At 42.9% G+C, this 18,445-nt stretch overlaps 1 protein-coding gene across 6 annotated transcripts in view; it reads left to right on the top strand.

Annotated features, from left to right (window-relative positions):
• Positions 1-18,445, top strand: part of mia2 (MIA SH3 domain ER export factor 2) — a 56,828-nt gene that overhangs the window by 33,727 nt on the left and 4,656 nt on the right. For 4 of the 6 annotated variants that reach the window (XM_078406584.1, XM_078406581.1, XM_078406583.1 and 1 more), the window contains 9 exons: positions 91-192; positions 1,034-1,094; positions 3,767-3,802; positions 4,994-5,061; positions 8,291-8,400; positions 8,658-8,789; positions 13,256-13,408; positions 14,957-15,042; positions 15,238-15,466. In XM_078406584.1, the coding sequence (XP_078262710.1) occupies positions 91-192; positions 1,034-1,094; positions 3,767-3,802; positions 4,994-5,061; positions 8,291-8,400; positions 8,658-8,789; positions 13,256-13,408; positions 14,957-15,042; positions 15,238-15,466 (977 nt within the window). Of the gene's footprint in view, positions 1-90; positions 193-1,033; positions 1,095-3,766; positions 3,803-4,993; positions 5,062-8,290; positions 8,401-8,657; positions 8,790-13,255; positions 13,409-14,956; positions 15,043-15,237; positions 15,467-16,926; positions 17,136-18,445 lie in introns of those variants that run through there. The other 2 variants (XR_013547738.1, XR_013547739.1) reach the window with 2 other exon arrangements.

The raw sequence follows: 18,445 nt of genomic DNA, 5'->3' as shown, positions 1-18,445 counted from the left end.
CCCTGTTTCCACGCTGTATGACTAATTCTATTAACAAGATATGCCAATTAGTTGAGGAATTATTTTGTAATCTGAATGTGGTGCCTGCAGAAACCTAACTCTGGAAGAGCATCAGCGTTTGCAGAAAGAAGAGAAACTGTCTGAAGTTGATGGAAGAATTAATCAAGCAACTGAAGAACTCACTATTTATAGGTAACTTTTGGATGCCAATTTCATAATTAAAATACAGTGAACCCTCATTATAATGGACCATACAGAGGGGGAGATCTTGTCCGTTATTGCCGAGTAAGGTATTATCATTGTATGTAGTTGAAACAAAGAACTAGATGATGGTTAATACACAAAAGCACACAAAGTGCTAGAGTAGGTCAGGCTCCACACCTGGAGAACATGGATAGGTGATGTCAGAACCCTTCTTCAGACTGATTCATTCTGCTGAGTTACTCCAGCACTTTGTGTCGCTTCACCTTAAAACTAGGCGCCGATGGCGTTGGTCTGCACCACCGAGCCCTTTTTTCACCAGTTGACACGGCTATTGTGGCTCACGCTGTAGATCCTTACCGTCAGGTCTATCTACAGGCCGCTGCCAAAGACAGACTCGCTCGGTCACCGTGGGGCTCCCTTCCCTCTCACCTGCTGCCACTTCCAAGGTGGAGTATGTTGATGTCTTCGGGGAGGAGGAGGTGGCAGTGGAGGGGAGTGAGAGGGGAGGGAGAGGGGAGGGAACCCCAGGGTGGCCGAGCACGCCCTGTCAGTGGCAGCGGCCTGAAGAATGCGATGTCCCCAGGGGCTACAACGTGAACTGCTACAACAGCCATGTCAACTGGACTGTGCGGTGAGTGAAGAAGGGTTGCTGGTGCACCTTGCAAGTCTGGTGGGGGCCCTCAGAAGCCTGCGCGCTAAGCCATCGGGGAGGTAGTGCATGTCAGGGATCCGTCTGCTATACCCAAAGTCCGTTACAAAGCTGTCCTTTAAAACAAGGGTTTACTGTGTACATTTTGAATTGAGATTTAGTTTTTTGTTTTCTTTGCAGGCAACGTGCTAAAGATCTTGAAGAGGAATTAATGAAAACTATGCAGTCATATAAAAATCAAGTACGTAAATCAAAATTGTTCCTTCGATTTGGTGGTCTGAAGGACCTGTTTCCTTACTGTACCTCTAAATCTAAACTAAACTAAAATAAAACCAATTAACCATCCCAAAGTTGTTTTATGCAATTATCCCATCATTTATAATTTTTCATTGACTGAAAAATATCATGGAAACAGGCCCTTCAGCCCACTGAGTTTATGCCAACCACCGATTGCCTGTTCACCCAAGTTCTATGTTATCCCACTTTTACATCCACTCGCTACACAATTTAGTGATATAACAATAGCGATTTAACAATAGGATCAATTTACAGAGGCCAACTCGCCTATAAACCCACTTGTATTTGGGATATGGGAGGAAACCGGAACACCCGGAGGAAACCCACGCGGTCACAGAGAACGTGGAAACTCCACACAGGCAGCACCTGAGGTCAGGATTGAACCTGGGTCCCTGGCAGTGAGGCAGCAGCTCAACCAGCTATGCCATTGTGCCACCACCATTTAAAAATAAACCATTTATAATGAGGTTTGAATTTTGTGAATGTCAGTGGCCCTGTTGCAGGTGAGAGCCATTGTGGAGGCAGAGATGGCCACTTGCACTCAGAGACCCTGAACTATCCTGGAAATCAGCTGGCCCCCACAGTGGAAAGCCATGCCAGGACCATGCTGGAGGAAACAGCATAACCCAAGAGCAGGCACTCAGTGAGTTTGGGTGGTTCACCATTCGTTGAAAGATTGCTCCATTCTTTTTCCCTTTTTCCAAAATGCTTATGTTACCAGATTAAGTCCAGGCTAATGATTGGAAGATATTACTTTAAAAAACAGAATATAAACTGGGGAGATTAGTTGATTCAGTTAAATAATTCAATACAGTTGGAATAAGAAGTTGATATACTCAAGTCTTGCACTCAAGAAAAAACATTGACCTCCTGAACTAATCCATTATTGGTAACTATACACCCAGCAAAATGTGATGAACTTATTGCCACCCAATAAAAAGATAGAACAATAAACATTGCCTACGATGCCCAGATTGTGTGAAGGAGGAAATTTAAATCAATAGACAATAGGTGCAGGAGTAGGCCATTCGGCCCTTTGAGCCAGCACCACCATTCAATGTGATCATGGCTGATCATTCTCAATCAGTACCCTGTTCCTGCCTTCTCCCCATACCCCCTGACTCCGCTATCCTTGAGAGCTCTATCTAGCTCTCGCTTGAATGCATTCAGAGAATTGGCCTCCACTGCCTTCTGAGGCAGAGAATTCCACAGATTCACAACTCTGACTGAAAAAGTTTTTCCTCATCTCCGTTCTAAATAGCCTACCTCTTATTCTTAAACTGTGGCCCCTTGTTCAGGACTCCCCCAACATTGGGAACATGTTTCCTGCCTCTAACGTGTCAAACCCCTTAATAATCTTATACATTTCGATAAGATCCTCTCTCATCCTTCTAAATTCCAGTGTATACAAGCCTAGTCGCTCCAGTCTTTCAACATATGACAGTCCCGCCATTCCGGGAATTAACCTAGTAAACCTACACTGCACGCCCTCAATAGCAAGAATATCCTTCCTTAAATTTGGAGACCAAAACTGCACATAGTACTCCAGGTGCGGTCTCACTAGGGCCCTGTACAACTGCAGAAGGACCTCTTTGCTCCTATATTCAACTCCTTTTGTTATGAAGGCCAACATTCCATTGATTTTTTTCACTGCCTGCTGTACCTGCATGCTTCCTTTCAGTGACTGATGCACTAGGACACCCAGATCTCGTTGTACGTCCCCTTTTCCTAACTTGACACCATTCAGATAATACTCTGCCTTCCTATTCTTACCACCAAAGTGGATAACCTCACACTTATCCACATTAAACTGCATGTGCCATGCATCCGCCCACTCACACAACCTGTCCAAGTCACCCTGCAACCCCATAGCATCTTCCTCACAGTTCACACTACCACCCAGCTTTGTATTATCTGCAAATTTGCTAATGGTACTTTTAATCCCTTCATCCAAGTCATTAATGTATATTGTAAATAGCTGCGGTCCCAGCACTGAGCCTTGCGGTACCCCACTAGTTACTGCCTGCCATTCTGAAAGGGACCCATTTATCCCCACTCTTTGCTTTCTGTCTGTCAACCAATTTTCTATCCATGTCAATACCCTACCACCAATACCATGTGCTCTAATTTTGCCCACTAATCTTCTAGTTGGAACCTTGTCGAAGGCTTTCTGAAAGTCGAGGTACACCACATCCACCGGCTCTCCCCAGTCAATTTTCCTAGTTACATCCTCAAAGAATTCCAGAAGATTAGTCAAGCATGGTTTCCCCTTCGTAAATCCATGCTGACTCGGAACAATCCTGTTGCTACTATCCAAATGCTCCGCAATTTCGTCTTTTATAATTGACTCCAACATCTTCCCCACCACTGATGTAAATTATCACCAATGCGTCCACAATTTCTAGCGCCACCTCCTTAAGTGCCCTGGGATGCAGACCATCAGGCCCTGGGGATTTATCAGCCTTCAGTCCCATCATTCTACCCAAATCAAAATGAGAATGGTTAAATTAAAGATTAGGAGGAGGGTAAGGTGATATCCACAGTTACATTGTTACGTGAAAATATGCACACATTTTAATTAAATCGATTTTTTTTTTTTTGTATTTGCATTTATAGATTGTATCCCATGAGAAAAAAGCACATGATAATTGGGTGAGTTTCAGACATGAAATGCATTGTTGATCGTTTAAATTTCTATATCCATTTAAAGAACTTTATGCCATGCATGACTGTTGTAAACGGCTTAGTCACGATTTCATATTCAATTTTTAATTGAAATCCTACCGCAGCTTAGTCAGTGGCTTACCAGGAATGTTTCAGAAGGCATGAATCTGTGCAAGTGTGTGATTACGCATACAAAAGCTTAAGTTTATCAAACTGTTCATTAAGTCAATGTATTCGTATTAAGAAAATGGTCAACCCCTGGTGCAAGTGCAGAGTATCAGTCACTGAATGGAAGCATGCAGGTACAGCAGGCAGTGAAGAAAGCCAATGGAGTGAAGGCCTTCATAACAAGAGGAGTTGAGTATAGGAGCAAAGAGGTCCTTCTGCATTTGTGCAGGGCCCTAGTGAGACCGCACCTAGAGAACTGTGTGTAGTTTTGGTCTCCAAATTTGAGGAAGGATATTCTTGCTATTGAGGGCATGCAGCGTAGATTCATTAGGTTAATTCCCAGAATGGCGGGACTGTCGTATGTTGAAAGACTGGAGCGACTAGGCTTGTATACAATGGAATTTAGAAGGATGAGAGGGGATCTTATTGAAACATATAAGATTATTAAGGGATTGGACACGTTAGAGGCAGGAAACATGTTCCCAATGTTGGGGGAGTCCAGAACCAGGGGCCACAGTTTAAGAGTAAGGGGTACACCATTGAGAACGGAGATGAGGAAAAACATTTTCAGTCCGAGAGTTGTAAATCTGTGGAATTCTCTGCCTCAGAAGGCAGTGGAGGCCAATTCTCTGGATGCTTTCAAGAGAGAGCTAGATAGAGCTCTTAAAGATAGCGGAGTCAGGGGGTATGGGGAGAAGGCAGGAACTGGCTACTGATTGAGAATGATCAGCCATGATCACATTGAATGGTGGTGCTGGCTCGAAGGGCCGAATGGCCTACTCCTGCATCTATTGTCTATTGTCACTCGGTGTCTTCAACACTGAAAAAAACCTGGCATTACTTAATGAAAATAGGAAGTCATTGCTCACTGTGAAAACAGAATCAGCCAAAACAAAACAACCACTGTACATGCTGCTAAACTAATTCTGGGAATGTACCATCAATGAATTGCAGCATCAATCATCAGAGGTTTATCATTGCAACTTATGTGCTAAATATTTCCAATTGCAGCTCTCGGCTCGTGAAGCTGAACGGGAAATTGGCAATATTAAAAGAGAGAATATTCACTTTCGACAAAAGTAAGTTTCCAGCTATTTCCAAATGATCTCCTTATTGCTTTTGAATTCAGTAACAACTTTTTTGAATATTAAAGTATAAAAGAAAATCCCTAAGTGTTTTGACATTCCAGCAATATGAAAAGTTTTTTTAATCAATAAATATGTTAAGGTTTAAAAAAAGACACAAAGTGCTGGCGTAATCAGCAGGTCAGGTAGCAACTCTGGAGAACATGGATGGGTGACATTTTGCATTAGGACCCTTCTACAGAAACACTGAGTTACTCAACACTGTCTTTTTTTTGTAAACCAGGATTTGCAGTTCCTTGGTTCTACAATATGTTCAGATATGCTGTTTTACAAAAGTTGATGGAAGGGTTGATAAGTACTTAGTGGTTTTGTTTGTAAACAAAATGCATATCAATATTTTTTTGAATTTTAACCTCTGGAACAAAAGCCAGAGATTAAAGCAGAACTAAACTAAACAGAAGGTCTGAGAAAGACTGCTTGAAGAGTTGCAAATTCGAAGCCAGAGGAAGAAATGTGAGAGGAGGGGACAAATGGGTGCAAATGGGTGGAGCACAGGGGAGGGTGCGGGACCGATAATGGCCAGCACGCCAAAAGCCTTCTCACCAATGTTGGTCAAGTATGGGAAAATAGGACTAGCTTGGGGCATGTTAGTTGGCATGGATAATTTATACCAGGGCCAGTTTCCTTGCTGTATGGCTCGATAACACTATACATATTTATGAGGGGAATTTTCAGTAATTTAATAGCTATATTTAAATCAACGATAATTAATTAAGTATAGAGTGATTCGGTGTGGAAAGAGGTCCTTTGGCCCAACTTGCCCATAATGGCCAACATATCCCAGCTACACTACTCCCACCTGCCAGCATTGGTCCAAATTCCTCCAAACCTCTCCTATCCATGTACCTATCTAACTGCTTCTTAAATGTTGGGATAGTCCCAGCCTGAACTACCTCCTCTGGCAGCTTGTTCCAAACATCCACCAATCTTTGTGCAAAAAAAGTTACCCCTCAGATTCCTATTAAATCAGTTCTCCTTCACCTTAAATCTATGTCCTCTGGACAAGAGACTGTGAATCTAACAAGAGACAATGCATCTATAGAATCTATGGCGGCGCCTAACGGCAGCGGCTGACTAGCAGTCTGTCCGTCTTTTTTTTGTTGAGTGTCGGTGTTGGGATGATTTTTATATATATTTTTTTGGTTGTGTATGTGTGGGAGGGGGTGGTGGTGTGTGGGGGGTGGGTGTGGGTGGGTGGGTGTGGGGAACTTTTCTCTTCCTCACGGCGCGGGGTGCGGCTCGGCTGCGGGGCCTAACATCCCCCGGTGCGGCTCGGCCGCTGGACTTTACATCCCGGTGCGGCTTGGCCGCTGGACTTACATCGCCCGGTGCAGCTCGGCTGCGGGGCTTAACACCGCCCGGTGCAACTCGGCTGCGGGACTTTACATCGCCCGGTGCAGCTCGGCTGCGGGGCTTAACACCGCCCGGTGCAACTCGGCTGCGGGACTTAACACCGCCCGGCGCGGCTCGGCTGCGGGACTTTTCACCGCTGATGCGGCTCGGCTGCGGGACTTAACACCGCCCGGTGCGGCTCGGCTGCGGGACTTTTCACCGCTGGTGCGGCTCGGCTGCGGGACTTAGCTGCGCAAGGCTTGGTCGCGGGCCTTTCATCGCCCGGTTCGGCCGCGAGACGTTTCAGCGCCCGGTGCGGGGACTGTGCGGGTCGGTCGGGGACGAGCTGTCTGTCCGTGGGCGTGGGGAAGAGAGGGGAAGTTTTGTTGCCTCCATCACAGTGAGGGGGTGTTTGGAGTCACTGTGATGGACGTTTGTGTTGGGGTTATGTGTCTTGTGTTCTTTTTTTTTTCTATGACTGCTATGTAGTTTCGTTCGGTACTTCGGTACCGAACGACAAATAAAGCTCTGTTATACCTGTTATACCTGTTATAGAACATTTAAGATGGGGAGGAGGTGGGAGGAGGGAGGGGGGGGGAGAGGAGGTGGGGAGGGTATGTATGTAGTTCCAAAATGCTACCCTAAACTAATTGTCTCTTCCCATGGTAGCCCTGTAGATTATAGCTCTTCAAGTGCACATCCACGTACAAATATCTTCCAGATATTTGGTAGGATGAAGGAAAGTGTATTAATTTTTTTCCATAGAATCAATTCCACCAGTCATATTACTAACCTGTAAATATGTTAATACTTTGTAAAGTACATGAAAGTTAAACTTTTGAAGGAAAAAGCATCACTCTTGTTTGCAGCCTGCATTTGGTCAAAAAATCTTCTTAATACACTAAATATTGAAGGATCGTGCTTGTTTTCTAATCCTTTTCAGTTTTGTTGCAGACTTGGTGCATTCTTGATATTTTTCCTGCCTGTGGTAACATTGTATTTTTTATTGCTAATCGGCAGCTGATGGAAATCTTTAAATACGATGCTGCCAAATAAACTTTTGCTGCACAAAATATGTCTGCCAAATTGTTGGAATAGGCTTGCAAGGTAGATTCTGTTTAAAGGGAACTTCATGATTTGAAGTTCCTTTCAAGTAACAATTGCGAAAAGTACAAGAGAAAAGCTTGGTAGGGAGCACTCCAAAATTTATATTTATACACAGACACATGCCATTAGACCCAGTTAGTCAGTGCTTCACACAATGTTTTCTCTTTCTCCAGCAGACGCATTCCCCTCTTTTCCATGTACTCAGTTTTCTTTCAAATACATTTACATTGTTCGCTTCCATTACAAATTCCACTTTGTAATCATTCCTTGAGAAAAATGTTTTTATTTCTTTATTGAATTTATTAGTAACATAAATAAAAGAATTTCTAGTTAATAAATGTTAATAGTTATGGACTCTTCCAAAAGTTTTTTTAAAATCTTCTCTACACCATCAAGCTTTGCCATCTTAAAAACCTCTATTCATGTATTAGGGAAAAGAACTGTGCCCTGTCTTTTCTGATCATTATAACCGCATACTACTGACACTTGTAAATAGTTTTTACTACTTACCCACCTGACAATTCTAGAGTATAAAACAAGGTACAGGTCCACCACCGATTTTCCAGCAACTGGTGATCGATCGCCTCCTTTAATGTATGCAAAATCATGAGAATACATTTGAATTCACCTTCCCCCCCCCATCCCCCCTTGTAAATCAGGGAGGAATTAGCTTTCCAGCAGAATAGGATCATTTTGGGTAACAGAGCATGTATTACCGTTACAGGATAACTGAAGCTGAATTCAAGATGGATATTGTTTTGAAGGATCCCCTTGTAATTGACGTATCTGGAAGGCCTGGGTTAAGTGCTTCAACATTTGTCCCACCATACAGAGGTACTCCAGTCCTTTTTGGCCCTTTCTGGCCTTGCAAGTGTAACACAATAAATGTCCACGCATCTAAGAGCATTAGCATGGGGTTTGGTTGGTACAGTTCCCTTAGTTGTGTATTATTGAAACTTCAATTATTTAAGAATGACCCGAGCAGTTCTTTGCATTGATTATTACCAGATTTACAAGGTTGTTTTGATTTTTTTGATTTTCAAAAATCAGAACTGTTTTGTGATTTATTTATTTTTGCTTCATAATTGCAGGAGGAAGTTCTCCACATGGCCCTTCTCCAGTGGGTCGACCTGGCGCTGATCCCATGGGTTTTCTGTCACCTCCATTACTAGATGGACCATTAAGGTTTTCGCCTTTGTTTCCTGGGAAACCAGACTCTAAAAGTAAAGTATTTAGCATCACAGTCTGTGGGAAATGTATTACAGTCTAGCTAAGCCACAGTCAGAGTAACAGTTATAGAGTCATATACCAAGGATACAGACTCTTCAGCCTAACTTCCCCATGCTAACGAAGGTGCCTCGTCTACACTAGTCCTATTTGCCCATGTTTGACCCATATCCATCTAACCTTTTCCTGTCTATGTACCTATCTAAATATATTTTAAATGTTGTTATAGTACTTGCCTCAACTGCCAGGGGTGTTTGTTCCATATACCCATCACCCTATATGTGAAATGCATCATTTAAATCACAAGAAAAACTCTTGCCAGGTGTGGATTTTTAGTTAGGAGAAAAGATTGGCTAGGCTGGTCTCTCAAGCCATTTGCAACCCAGTCATTCATCCTCCTTGCTCCCATTGGGCAGAAAATAGAGAAACATAGAAAATAGGTGCAGGAGTAGGCCATTCGGCCCTGCGAGCCTGCACCGCCATTCAATATGATCATGGCTGATCATCCAGCTCAGTAACCTGTACCTGCCTTCTCTCTATACCCCCTGATCCCTTTAGCAAAAAGGGCCACATCTAACACCCTCTTAAATATAGCCAATGAACTGGCCTCAACTACCTTCTGTGGCAGAGAATTCCACAGACTCACCACTCTCTGTGTGAAGAAATGTTTTCTCATCTCGGTCCTAAAAGACTTCCCCCTTATCCTTAAGCTGTGACCCCTGGTTCTGGACTCCCCCAACATCGGGAACAATCTTCCCGCATCTAGCCTCTCCAACCCCTTAAGAATTTTATATGTTTCTATAAGATCCCCCCTCAGTCTTCTAAATTCCAGCGAGTACAAGCCTAGTCTATCCAGTCTTTCTTCATATGAAAGTCCCGCCATCCCAGGGATCAATCTAGTGAACCTTCTCTGTACTCCCTCTAAGGCAAGAACGTCTTTCCTCAGATTAGGAGCCCAAAACTGCACACAATACTCCAGGTGCGGTCTCACCAAGGCCCTGTATAACTGCAGTAGAACCTCCCTGCTCCTAAACTCAAATCCTCTTGCTATGAATGCCAACATACCATTCGCTTTCTTCACTGCCTGCTGCACCTGCACGCTTGCTTTCAATGACTGGTGCACCATGACACTCAGGTCACGTTGCATCTCCCCTTCTCCTAATCGTTCACCATTCAGGTAATACTCTGCTTTCCTGTTCTTGCCGCCAAAGTGGATAACCTCACATTTATCCACATTATATTGCATCTGCCACTTGCCTAATCTATCCAAGTCACTCTGCAGCCTCCTAGCATCCTCCTCGCATCTAACACCGCCACCCAGCTTCGTGTCATCCGCAAACTTAGAGATGTTGCATTCAATTCCCTCGTCCAAATCATTAATATACACTGTAAATAACTGGGGTCCCAGCACTGAGCCTTGTGGTACCCCACTAGTCACTGCCTGCCATTCCGAAAAGGACCCGTTTATTCCTACTCTTTGCTTCCTGTCCGCCAACCAATTTTCTATCCACCTCAACACTGAACCCTTAATACCGTGTGCTTTAAATTTGTACACCAATCTCCTATGTGGGACCTTGTCGAAGGCCTTCTGAAAGTCCAGATATAACACATCGACTGGTTCTCCCTTATCCACTCTACTAGTAACATCCTCGAAAAATTCTATATGATTCGTCAGACATGATTTGCCTTTTGTAAATCCATGCTGACTTTGTCCGATGATTTCACCACTTTCCAAATGTGATGCTATCACATCTTTAATAACTGACTAGCATTTTCCCCACTACCGATGTTAGGCTAACTGGTCTATAATTCCCCATTTTCTCTCTCCCTCCCTTTTTATAAAGTGGGGTTACATTAGCTACCCTCCAGTCCTCAGGAACTACTCCAGAATCTAAGGAGTTTTGAAAAATTATCATTAATCCATCCATTATTTCTGAGGCTACTTCCTTAAGCACTCTGGGATGCAGCCTATCTGGCCCTGGGGATTTATCTGCCTTTAATCCATTTAATTTACCTAACACCACTTCCCGACTAACCTGGATTTCCCTCAGTTCCTCCATCTCATTAGACCCCCGGTCCCCCGCTATTTCCGGCAGACGGTTTATGTCTTCCTTAGTGAAGACAGAACCAAAGTATTTGTTCAATTGGTCTGCCATCTCCTTGTTCCCTATGATCAATTCACCTGTTTCCGACTGCAAGGGACCTACATTTGTCTTAACTAATCTTTTTCTCTTCACATATCTATAAAAGCTTTTGCAGTCAGTTTTTATGTTCCTTGCCAGTTTTCCCTCATAATCTATTTTCCCTTTCCTAATTAAGCCCTTTGTCCTCCTCTGCTGGACTCTGAATTTCTCCCAGTCCTCTGGTATGCTACTTTTTCTGGCTAATCTGTATGCTTCATCTTTTGTTTTAATACTATCCTTGATTTCCCTTGTTAGCCACGGATGCGCTACCTTTCCTGGTTTGTTCTTTTGCCAAACTGGGATGAACACTTGTTGTAGTTCATCCATGCGACCTTTAAATGCCTTCCATTGCATGTCCACCGTCAACCCTTTCAGCATCTATTGCCAGTCTATCTTGGACAATTCACGCCTCATACCCTCAAAGTTACCTTTCTTTAAGTTCAGAACACTTGTTTCTGTATTGACTTTGTCACTCTCCATCCTAATGAAGAACTCCACCATATTATGATCACTCTTGCCCAAGGGGCCTCGCACAACAAGACTGCTAACTAACCCTTCCTCATTACTCAATACCCAGTCTAGAATGGCCTGCTCTCTCGTTGGTTCCTCGACATGTTGGTTTAGAAAACCATCTCGCAAACATTCCAAGAAATCCTCTTCCTCAGCACCCCTGCCAATTTGGTTCACCCAATCTATATGTAGATTGAAGTCACCCATTATAACTGCTGCACCTTTGGTGCATGCATTTCTAATTTCCTGCTTGATGCCATCCCTAACCTCACTACTGCTGTTAGGTGGCCTGTACACAACTCCCACTAGCGTTTTCTGCCCCTTAGTGTTTCGCAGCTCTACCCATATCGATTCCACATCCTCCGAGCTAATGTCCTTCCTTTCCATTGCGTTAATCTCCTGTCTAACCAGCAACGCTACCCCACCTCCTTTTCCTTTCTGTCTATCCCGCCTGAATATAGAATATCCCTGGATGTTGAGCTCCCAGCCCTGGTCACCCTGGAGCCACGTCTCCGTAATCCCAACTACATCATAATCATTAACAACAATCTCCACATTTAATTAATCCACCTTATTCCGAATACTCCTTGCATTGAGACACAAAGCCTTCAGGCTTGTTTTTATAACACTCTTGCCCCTTATATAATTATGTTGCAAAGTGGTCCTTTTTGATTTTTGCCCTGGATTTGTCTGCCTGCCACTTTTACTTTTCACCTTGCTACCTATTGTTTCTACCCTCACTTTATACCCCTCTGTCTCTCTGCTCTTGTTCCCATCCCGCTGCCATATTAGTTTAAATCCTCCCCGACAGCACTAGCAAACACTCCCCCAAGGACATTGGTTCCATTCCAGCCCAGGTGCAGACCGTCCTGTTTGTACTGGTCCCACCTCCCCCAGAACTGGTTCCAATGTCCTAGAAATTTGAATCCCTCCCCCTTGCACCATTTTTCAAGCCACGTATTCATCTGTAATATCCTCCTATTTCTACTCTGACTAGCACGTGGTACTGGTAGTAATCCAGAGATTATTACCTTTGAGGTCCTACTTTTAAGTTTATCTCCTAGCTCCCTAAATTCACCTTGTAGGACCTCATCCCGTTTTGTACCTATATCATTGGTGCCAATGTGCACCACGACAACTGGCTGTTCACCCTCCCCCTTCAGAATGTTCTGCAGCCGCTCTGAGACATCCCTGACCCTTGCACCAGGGAGGCAACATACCATCCTGGAGTCTCGTTTGCGACCGCAGAAACGCCTATCTATTCCCCTTACAATCGAATCCCCTATCACTATAGCCCTTCCACTCTTTTTCCTCCCCTCCTTTGCCGCAGAGCCACCCACGGTGCCATGAACTTGGCTGCTGCTGCCTTCCCCTGATGAGCCATCTCCCCCAACAGTATCCAAAATGGTATATCTTGAAAGTGTGTATATCTTGAAATGGTATAAGCTTGAAAGTGTGCACCACCAGACCCAGGAACAGCTTCTTCCCCTTCATTAACAGTTTTCTGAACGGACCTTCCATGAGCTCGGGTACTGTCTAGCTCTACCCCATTACAGACATTAAACTTTATCTCTGGAACTGTTATGCTACAATACTGAGAACTATATTCTGCATATTTCTTCCTCTTTGCTCTACCTATTCTACTTGAGTTTGAGTTGATTGTTTTTATGTACAGTATTAGCTGATGTGATTGGATAGCATGCACAACAAAGCTTTTCAGTGCACGTGACAATAATAAATCTAAACCTTGGTGCATCATGTGTCCATAGTGAGAGGCCCATCAGTTCAGCTGGATCACACTGCGAATGAATCTACAGATTCAGTATCCGACCGATTGTCTGATCAGCACGGCCCACGGTCAGATAGTGGTTCACTGTCTCCTGTATGGGAAAGAGATCGGAAGCTGTTCAGAACGCCGCCAGGTATGAAAGAAACCCTATGAAATATTCCACCGTACAACTTACCGATTGAGTGGGTGTTTAGGTTATGTGAATGAGTTTACTTGAATAAATAATTGTAAACTTGTACAATTGTAAACATAATTTTAAATATTAAATACTGATAATCTTGCAAATACTTTAAGTAAATTAAGATTTTAAGGAAACATTTGATGATGTACTTTGTATGCTTTTCACAATGCTGTTACCTGCTCTAAATATACAATAGAATAGCCTATAACTAACTCCATGTCCACAATCATTTTAGCAAAAAAAATATGGGGAAAACTAACAAGATTCTCACATTTTCAAAATGTGCAGAGAAAACAGGATAGACCATTTGATTCTTAGAATCATTCAGTATGATCATGGCCGTTACTGTGTGAGCTTCGTATTCTTCCCTTTGTGTCTAAAACCAGCCCATCTTTTAAATTTTTGCAGCAACATGGCCTCCATAACATTTTGTGCTAGAGGTTTCCACTGAATGAAGAAATTTCTCATCTCAATCCTAGTGCCATGCCACATATACTGAGACTCCTGATCCCTGCTTCTCACAAGTTACCCCACCCCACATTCCCATCCTTTTTGCATCCAAGCTATCAGACCCTATCAGTATTTTGAGCAAAAATTAGTTCTCTCATTTTTCTAAACATCAGTGAATATGGTCTTTATCATTGCAATCATTCCTCGTACTACAGTCTCCACATCTCAGACTATAACAAGTACCTACCTTTCTCGTGTAATGAGACCCAGTTGGGAGATAATACTCCAGATGTGCACTCATCAAGGCTGTATCAAATTGTAGTCAAACTTTCTTGTTCATGTACCTGTCTCCTGAGATGATAATTATTATCTAACCAGCTATCTACTATTCAATGTTAAAACATTGATTTCAATCACTGTTTATAACTTGGCTTCTTGTTTATATCTTATAAACATATAAGATTATTAAGGGGTTGGACACGTTAGAGGCAGGAAACATGTTCCCAATGTTGGGGGAGTCCAGAACCAGGGGCCACAGTTTAAGAATAAGGGGTAGGCCATTTAGAACGGAGATGAGGAAAAACCTTTTCAGTCAGAGAGTTGTAAATCTGTGGAATTCTCTGCCTCAGTGGAGGCCAAAGGCAGTGGAGGCCAATTCTCTGAATGCATTCAAGAGAGAGCTAGATAGAGGTCTTAAGAATAGCGGAGTCAGGGGGTATGGGGAGAAGGCAGGAATGGGGTACTGATTGAGAATGATCAGCCATGATCACATTGAAGGTGGTGCTGGCTCGAAGGGCCGAATGGCCTACTCCTGCACCTATTGTCTATTCAGAGCTTAAATGTTTATTTTCGCACCAATGATTGTTTATAAATTGATAATACTGTAGTACTGTATTCTGCTTAACTCTTCAATTATATTAAAAATATGTGGTGTTTATAACCTCAAACATTGCAGAGGAGAAATACAAAATATATAGAGTATTAACAAAGCTATAACTTCATTTTAAATTATCTATGACAGATTTATAATTAATTTTCACCTCTCCCCAGCTTTGATTTGTGCAGATGGACGCCCCAAACAGGAAAACAGCATGCAATCTTCAAATTCTGCTTCAGAAAGTCAAGCCCAAGACCAAGTAAGTGTATTCGGTATGTCATAACTAATCTCTTGCCTTGCTTCCACGTAACTTCTTGCCTTAAAATACTGTGAAAGCAATAATTTCATTTGCAAAAATACAGGATCCCAATGAGCTTCTGGGTCACTGGAATGTTTTGATTTGATTGCATGATTTATTATTGGAGCATAAACAAATGTACCGTCTTTCCTGCAGGACGCAATAAATGCATTGCTAAACCCATCTCTTCCGATGGAAGCTGAACTTGGAATTAGACCTGGTTTTGGACCTGCCTATCTGAACCAAGTTCCCTCTTTACATGTTGATCTAAGAGGTCATGTTCCATTAAGGGGACTTCCACTACCTCCACGTGGTGGAATCTATGGTCCTCTAGAACGTTTCCCATTACGAGCATTTGGTTTGCCACCTCATCCGTCCCTGGAAAGTAAGTATGTGCATCGATTTGTCCAATTGACTGAAACTCGCTAGAGTTTAGAAGGATGAGGGGGATCTCATTGAAACCTACTGGATAATGTAAGGCCGAGATAGAGTGGACGTGGAAAGGATGTTTCCAGTAATGGAGGGTCCAGAACCAGAGAGCACAGCCTTAGAATAAAAGGATGTACCTTCAGAATGGAGATGAGGAGGAATTTATTTGGCCAGACGGTGGAAACCATTGTCATAGACTGCTGTGGAGGCCAAGTCATTAGGTATTTTTAAAGCAGAGATTGATAGATTATTGATTAGTAAGGGTGTCAAAGGCTACTGTGAGTAGGCAGGAGAATGGGGTTGAGAGGGAAAGATAGATCAGCCATTATTGAATGGCAGACCTGATTCAATGGGCTTAATGGTCTAATTCTGCTCCTATGTCTTATGGCAATGCATAATGAAAGTGTTTACTTGCACAAGATGTGAAAAGTAGTGTAGAAAAGCAAAATAAATTGAGTTAATCCTCGGATGTAAGCAACCAGCATATGTACATGAGATTTCATTGGTGGCTGCAAATGCCTGTTCTTGTGTTGTGCCGTGTTTTATGATGTGCTAATCGTAATTTCACCTGAGAAATTAAATGAAATGTGTTACTTGTCATGGAACTTCATAGTTTCAGGAGGTAAGTGCACCATCTGTTCATGGGTAATAAAGGCTGGCATTGCCAGTGATACCCATACCCTAAAATGTGACAAAATGTTTAAATAAATTACATTTTAATTAGGTGACTAATGCCTTTCAATATAAAAGTCAAGTTACGCTGATGTAATACAAGACAGTGTAGGCTACTAAATTGATTTCAGTTCTGGACACCCCATTGGAAGAAATGTACACCAGAAACCGGCAAAGGATCCATAGAGTCATAGAGTTGCACAACATGGAAACTGGTTCTTTGGCCCATCTTGTGCATGCCAACCAAGTTAGCATTCAGGTTGAGTCCCACTTGCCTGCATTTTGTCCATGGCCCTTGAAACCTCTCCTAGCCATATATCTGTTCAAATGTTTTTTACGTCAAAGATTTAATATAATGACCGAAGTCATAACCATAATGACCGAAGTATAACAGGAAGTTTCAGTTTCATGAAGTGTAAGAAAATAACTGCAGATGCTGGTACAAATCGAAGGTATTTATTTCACAAAATGCTGGAATAACTCAGCAGGTCAAGCAGCATCTCAGGAGAGAAGGAATGGGTGACGTTTCGGGTCGAGACCCTTCTTCAGTCTGAAGAAGGGTCTCGATCTGAAACCTCACCCATTTCTTCTCTCCTGAGATGCTGCCTGACCTGAGTTACTCCAGCATTTTGTGAAATAAATACCTTCCGTTTCATGAAAATGCTTAAACCTTTTCTCCCACTAAACCATATCTACTCACTGCATCATATTGAGACCTGTATAATTCTAATTTTTGTTTCCAAGTCCTTTTGTTTTAGTCTTTTATCGTCGCCTTCCATACAATAATCTCCCCAAACTCTTTTGCACGTTTGACAAAAAGCCACAAAGTGCTGGAATGACTCAATGGGTCAGGCAGCGTTTCTGGAGAACATGGATATGCGACATTTTGGGCCGGGACCCTTCTTCAGACTGATTGTTGTCTGGGGAGAAAGTTGGAAAAGGGTCAAAGCCTGGTAAGTGGTTCCAGTGAGGGGAGGTTTGATTGCAGATGGGTCGAAAAAGGCTATAAATGAAAAGGGGACAAAGGGGTGTCAGATAAGTAGAAAGAAATATGAAGCCAGAGGAAGAGATATGGGTGGAATGCAATTTGGGGGAAGGGGAGGGAGGGGCAAGGTTCTGGGAGAAATGGATGCACACCTGGGTGGGACGCAGGGAAGAAGGGGGAAAGAAGGTGGGGGGGTGGTACTAAAATCGGAGAATTTAATGTACAGACCGTTGGTTTGTAACCTACCCAATGGAAAAGAGGTATTGTTCCTCCAGTTTCTGTGCGGTCTCACTCTGGCATTGGAGGAGGTACAGGACAGAAAGATCAGAATGGGAAGCGGGGTTACTCCAGCAAACTCTATGAATCCTTGCCGGTTTCTGGTGTACATTTCTTCCAATGGGGTGTCCAGAAATGAAATCAATTCGGAGGGCCTACACTGTCTTGTATTACTTCAGCATAACTTGGCTTTTACATTGAAAGGCATTTATTACCTAATTAAAATGTTTGTTTTTTTGTAAACCCACATCTACAGTTCCTTGTGTCTCCGCTTTGCCAGTTTGAGTTTGTTGTCAGCCTTTTCTTTTCCATACTCTTGGCAGCTCTTTCATTGCTAACTTGCCTTAAAACCCCCAAATTCTCTCCCCAGTTTTGCCCACCTCTCCTCCTTCAGGATCTTCCTTTAAAACTTGCATGTGTTACCAAGGATCTTGGGGCATCTTTCCGATGCGAGTTGTCAAGAGGTATCCAATAAAGATTTTAAGTTAATCTGATGTGCATATCAATAGTGAAAAAGAAAAATACTACAGATGCTGGAAATCTGGCATAAAAATATAAGAACATTCTGGAAAAATGCAGAAGTATCGGGAAAGAGTTAATGTTTCAGGTTGAATCAAGTTAATCTGTTACAGGAATCCAGGAAAATTGGCCAACTTGTACCTTGCTGGAATATTTTTAACTATTTCCAGCAGAAAGAGAAGATATTACTGGTAATATCCTTGGATCAAATTTCTTGTGGTCAGATCTGATGCTAAATATTATAAATGTGGGTCAGTTAATATTCCACATTCATGGGTTTGCTCTACCCCACCTATATGACGGATCTCCCAAAAGAGGCCACGGATGGTAAACACGGATGATAGGACGTCAATGGGCAACACTGTGGCTCAGCAATAGAGTTGCTGCCTTACAGCGCCAGAGACCCAGGTTCCATCCTGGCTGCACGTGCTGTCTTTACGGAGTTCCCCATGTGACTGCGTGGATTTTCTCCAGGTCCTTCGT

Source organism: Rhinoraja longicauda, chromosome 10 (assembly GCF_053455715.1).
Source record: "Rhinoraja longicauda isolate Sanriku21f chromosome 10, sRhiLon1.1, whole genome shotgun sequence".
NCBI lineage: Eukaryota > Metazoa > Chordata > Chondrichthyes > Rajiformes > Arhynchobatidae > Rhinoraja > Rhinoraja longicauda.
Note: the sequence above shows the minus strand (reverse complement) of the source record. Positions and strands in the feature narration are given on the sequence as shown.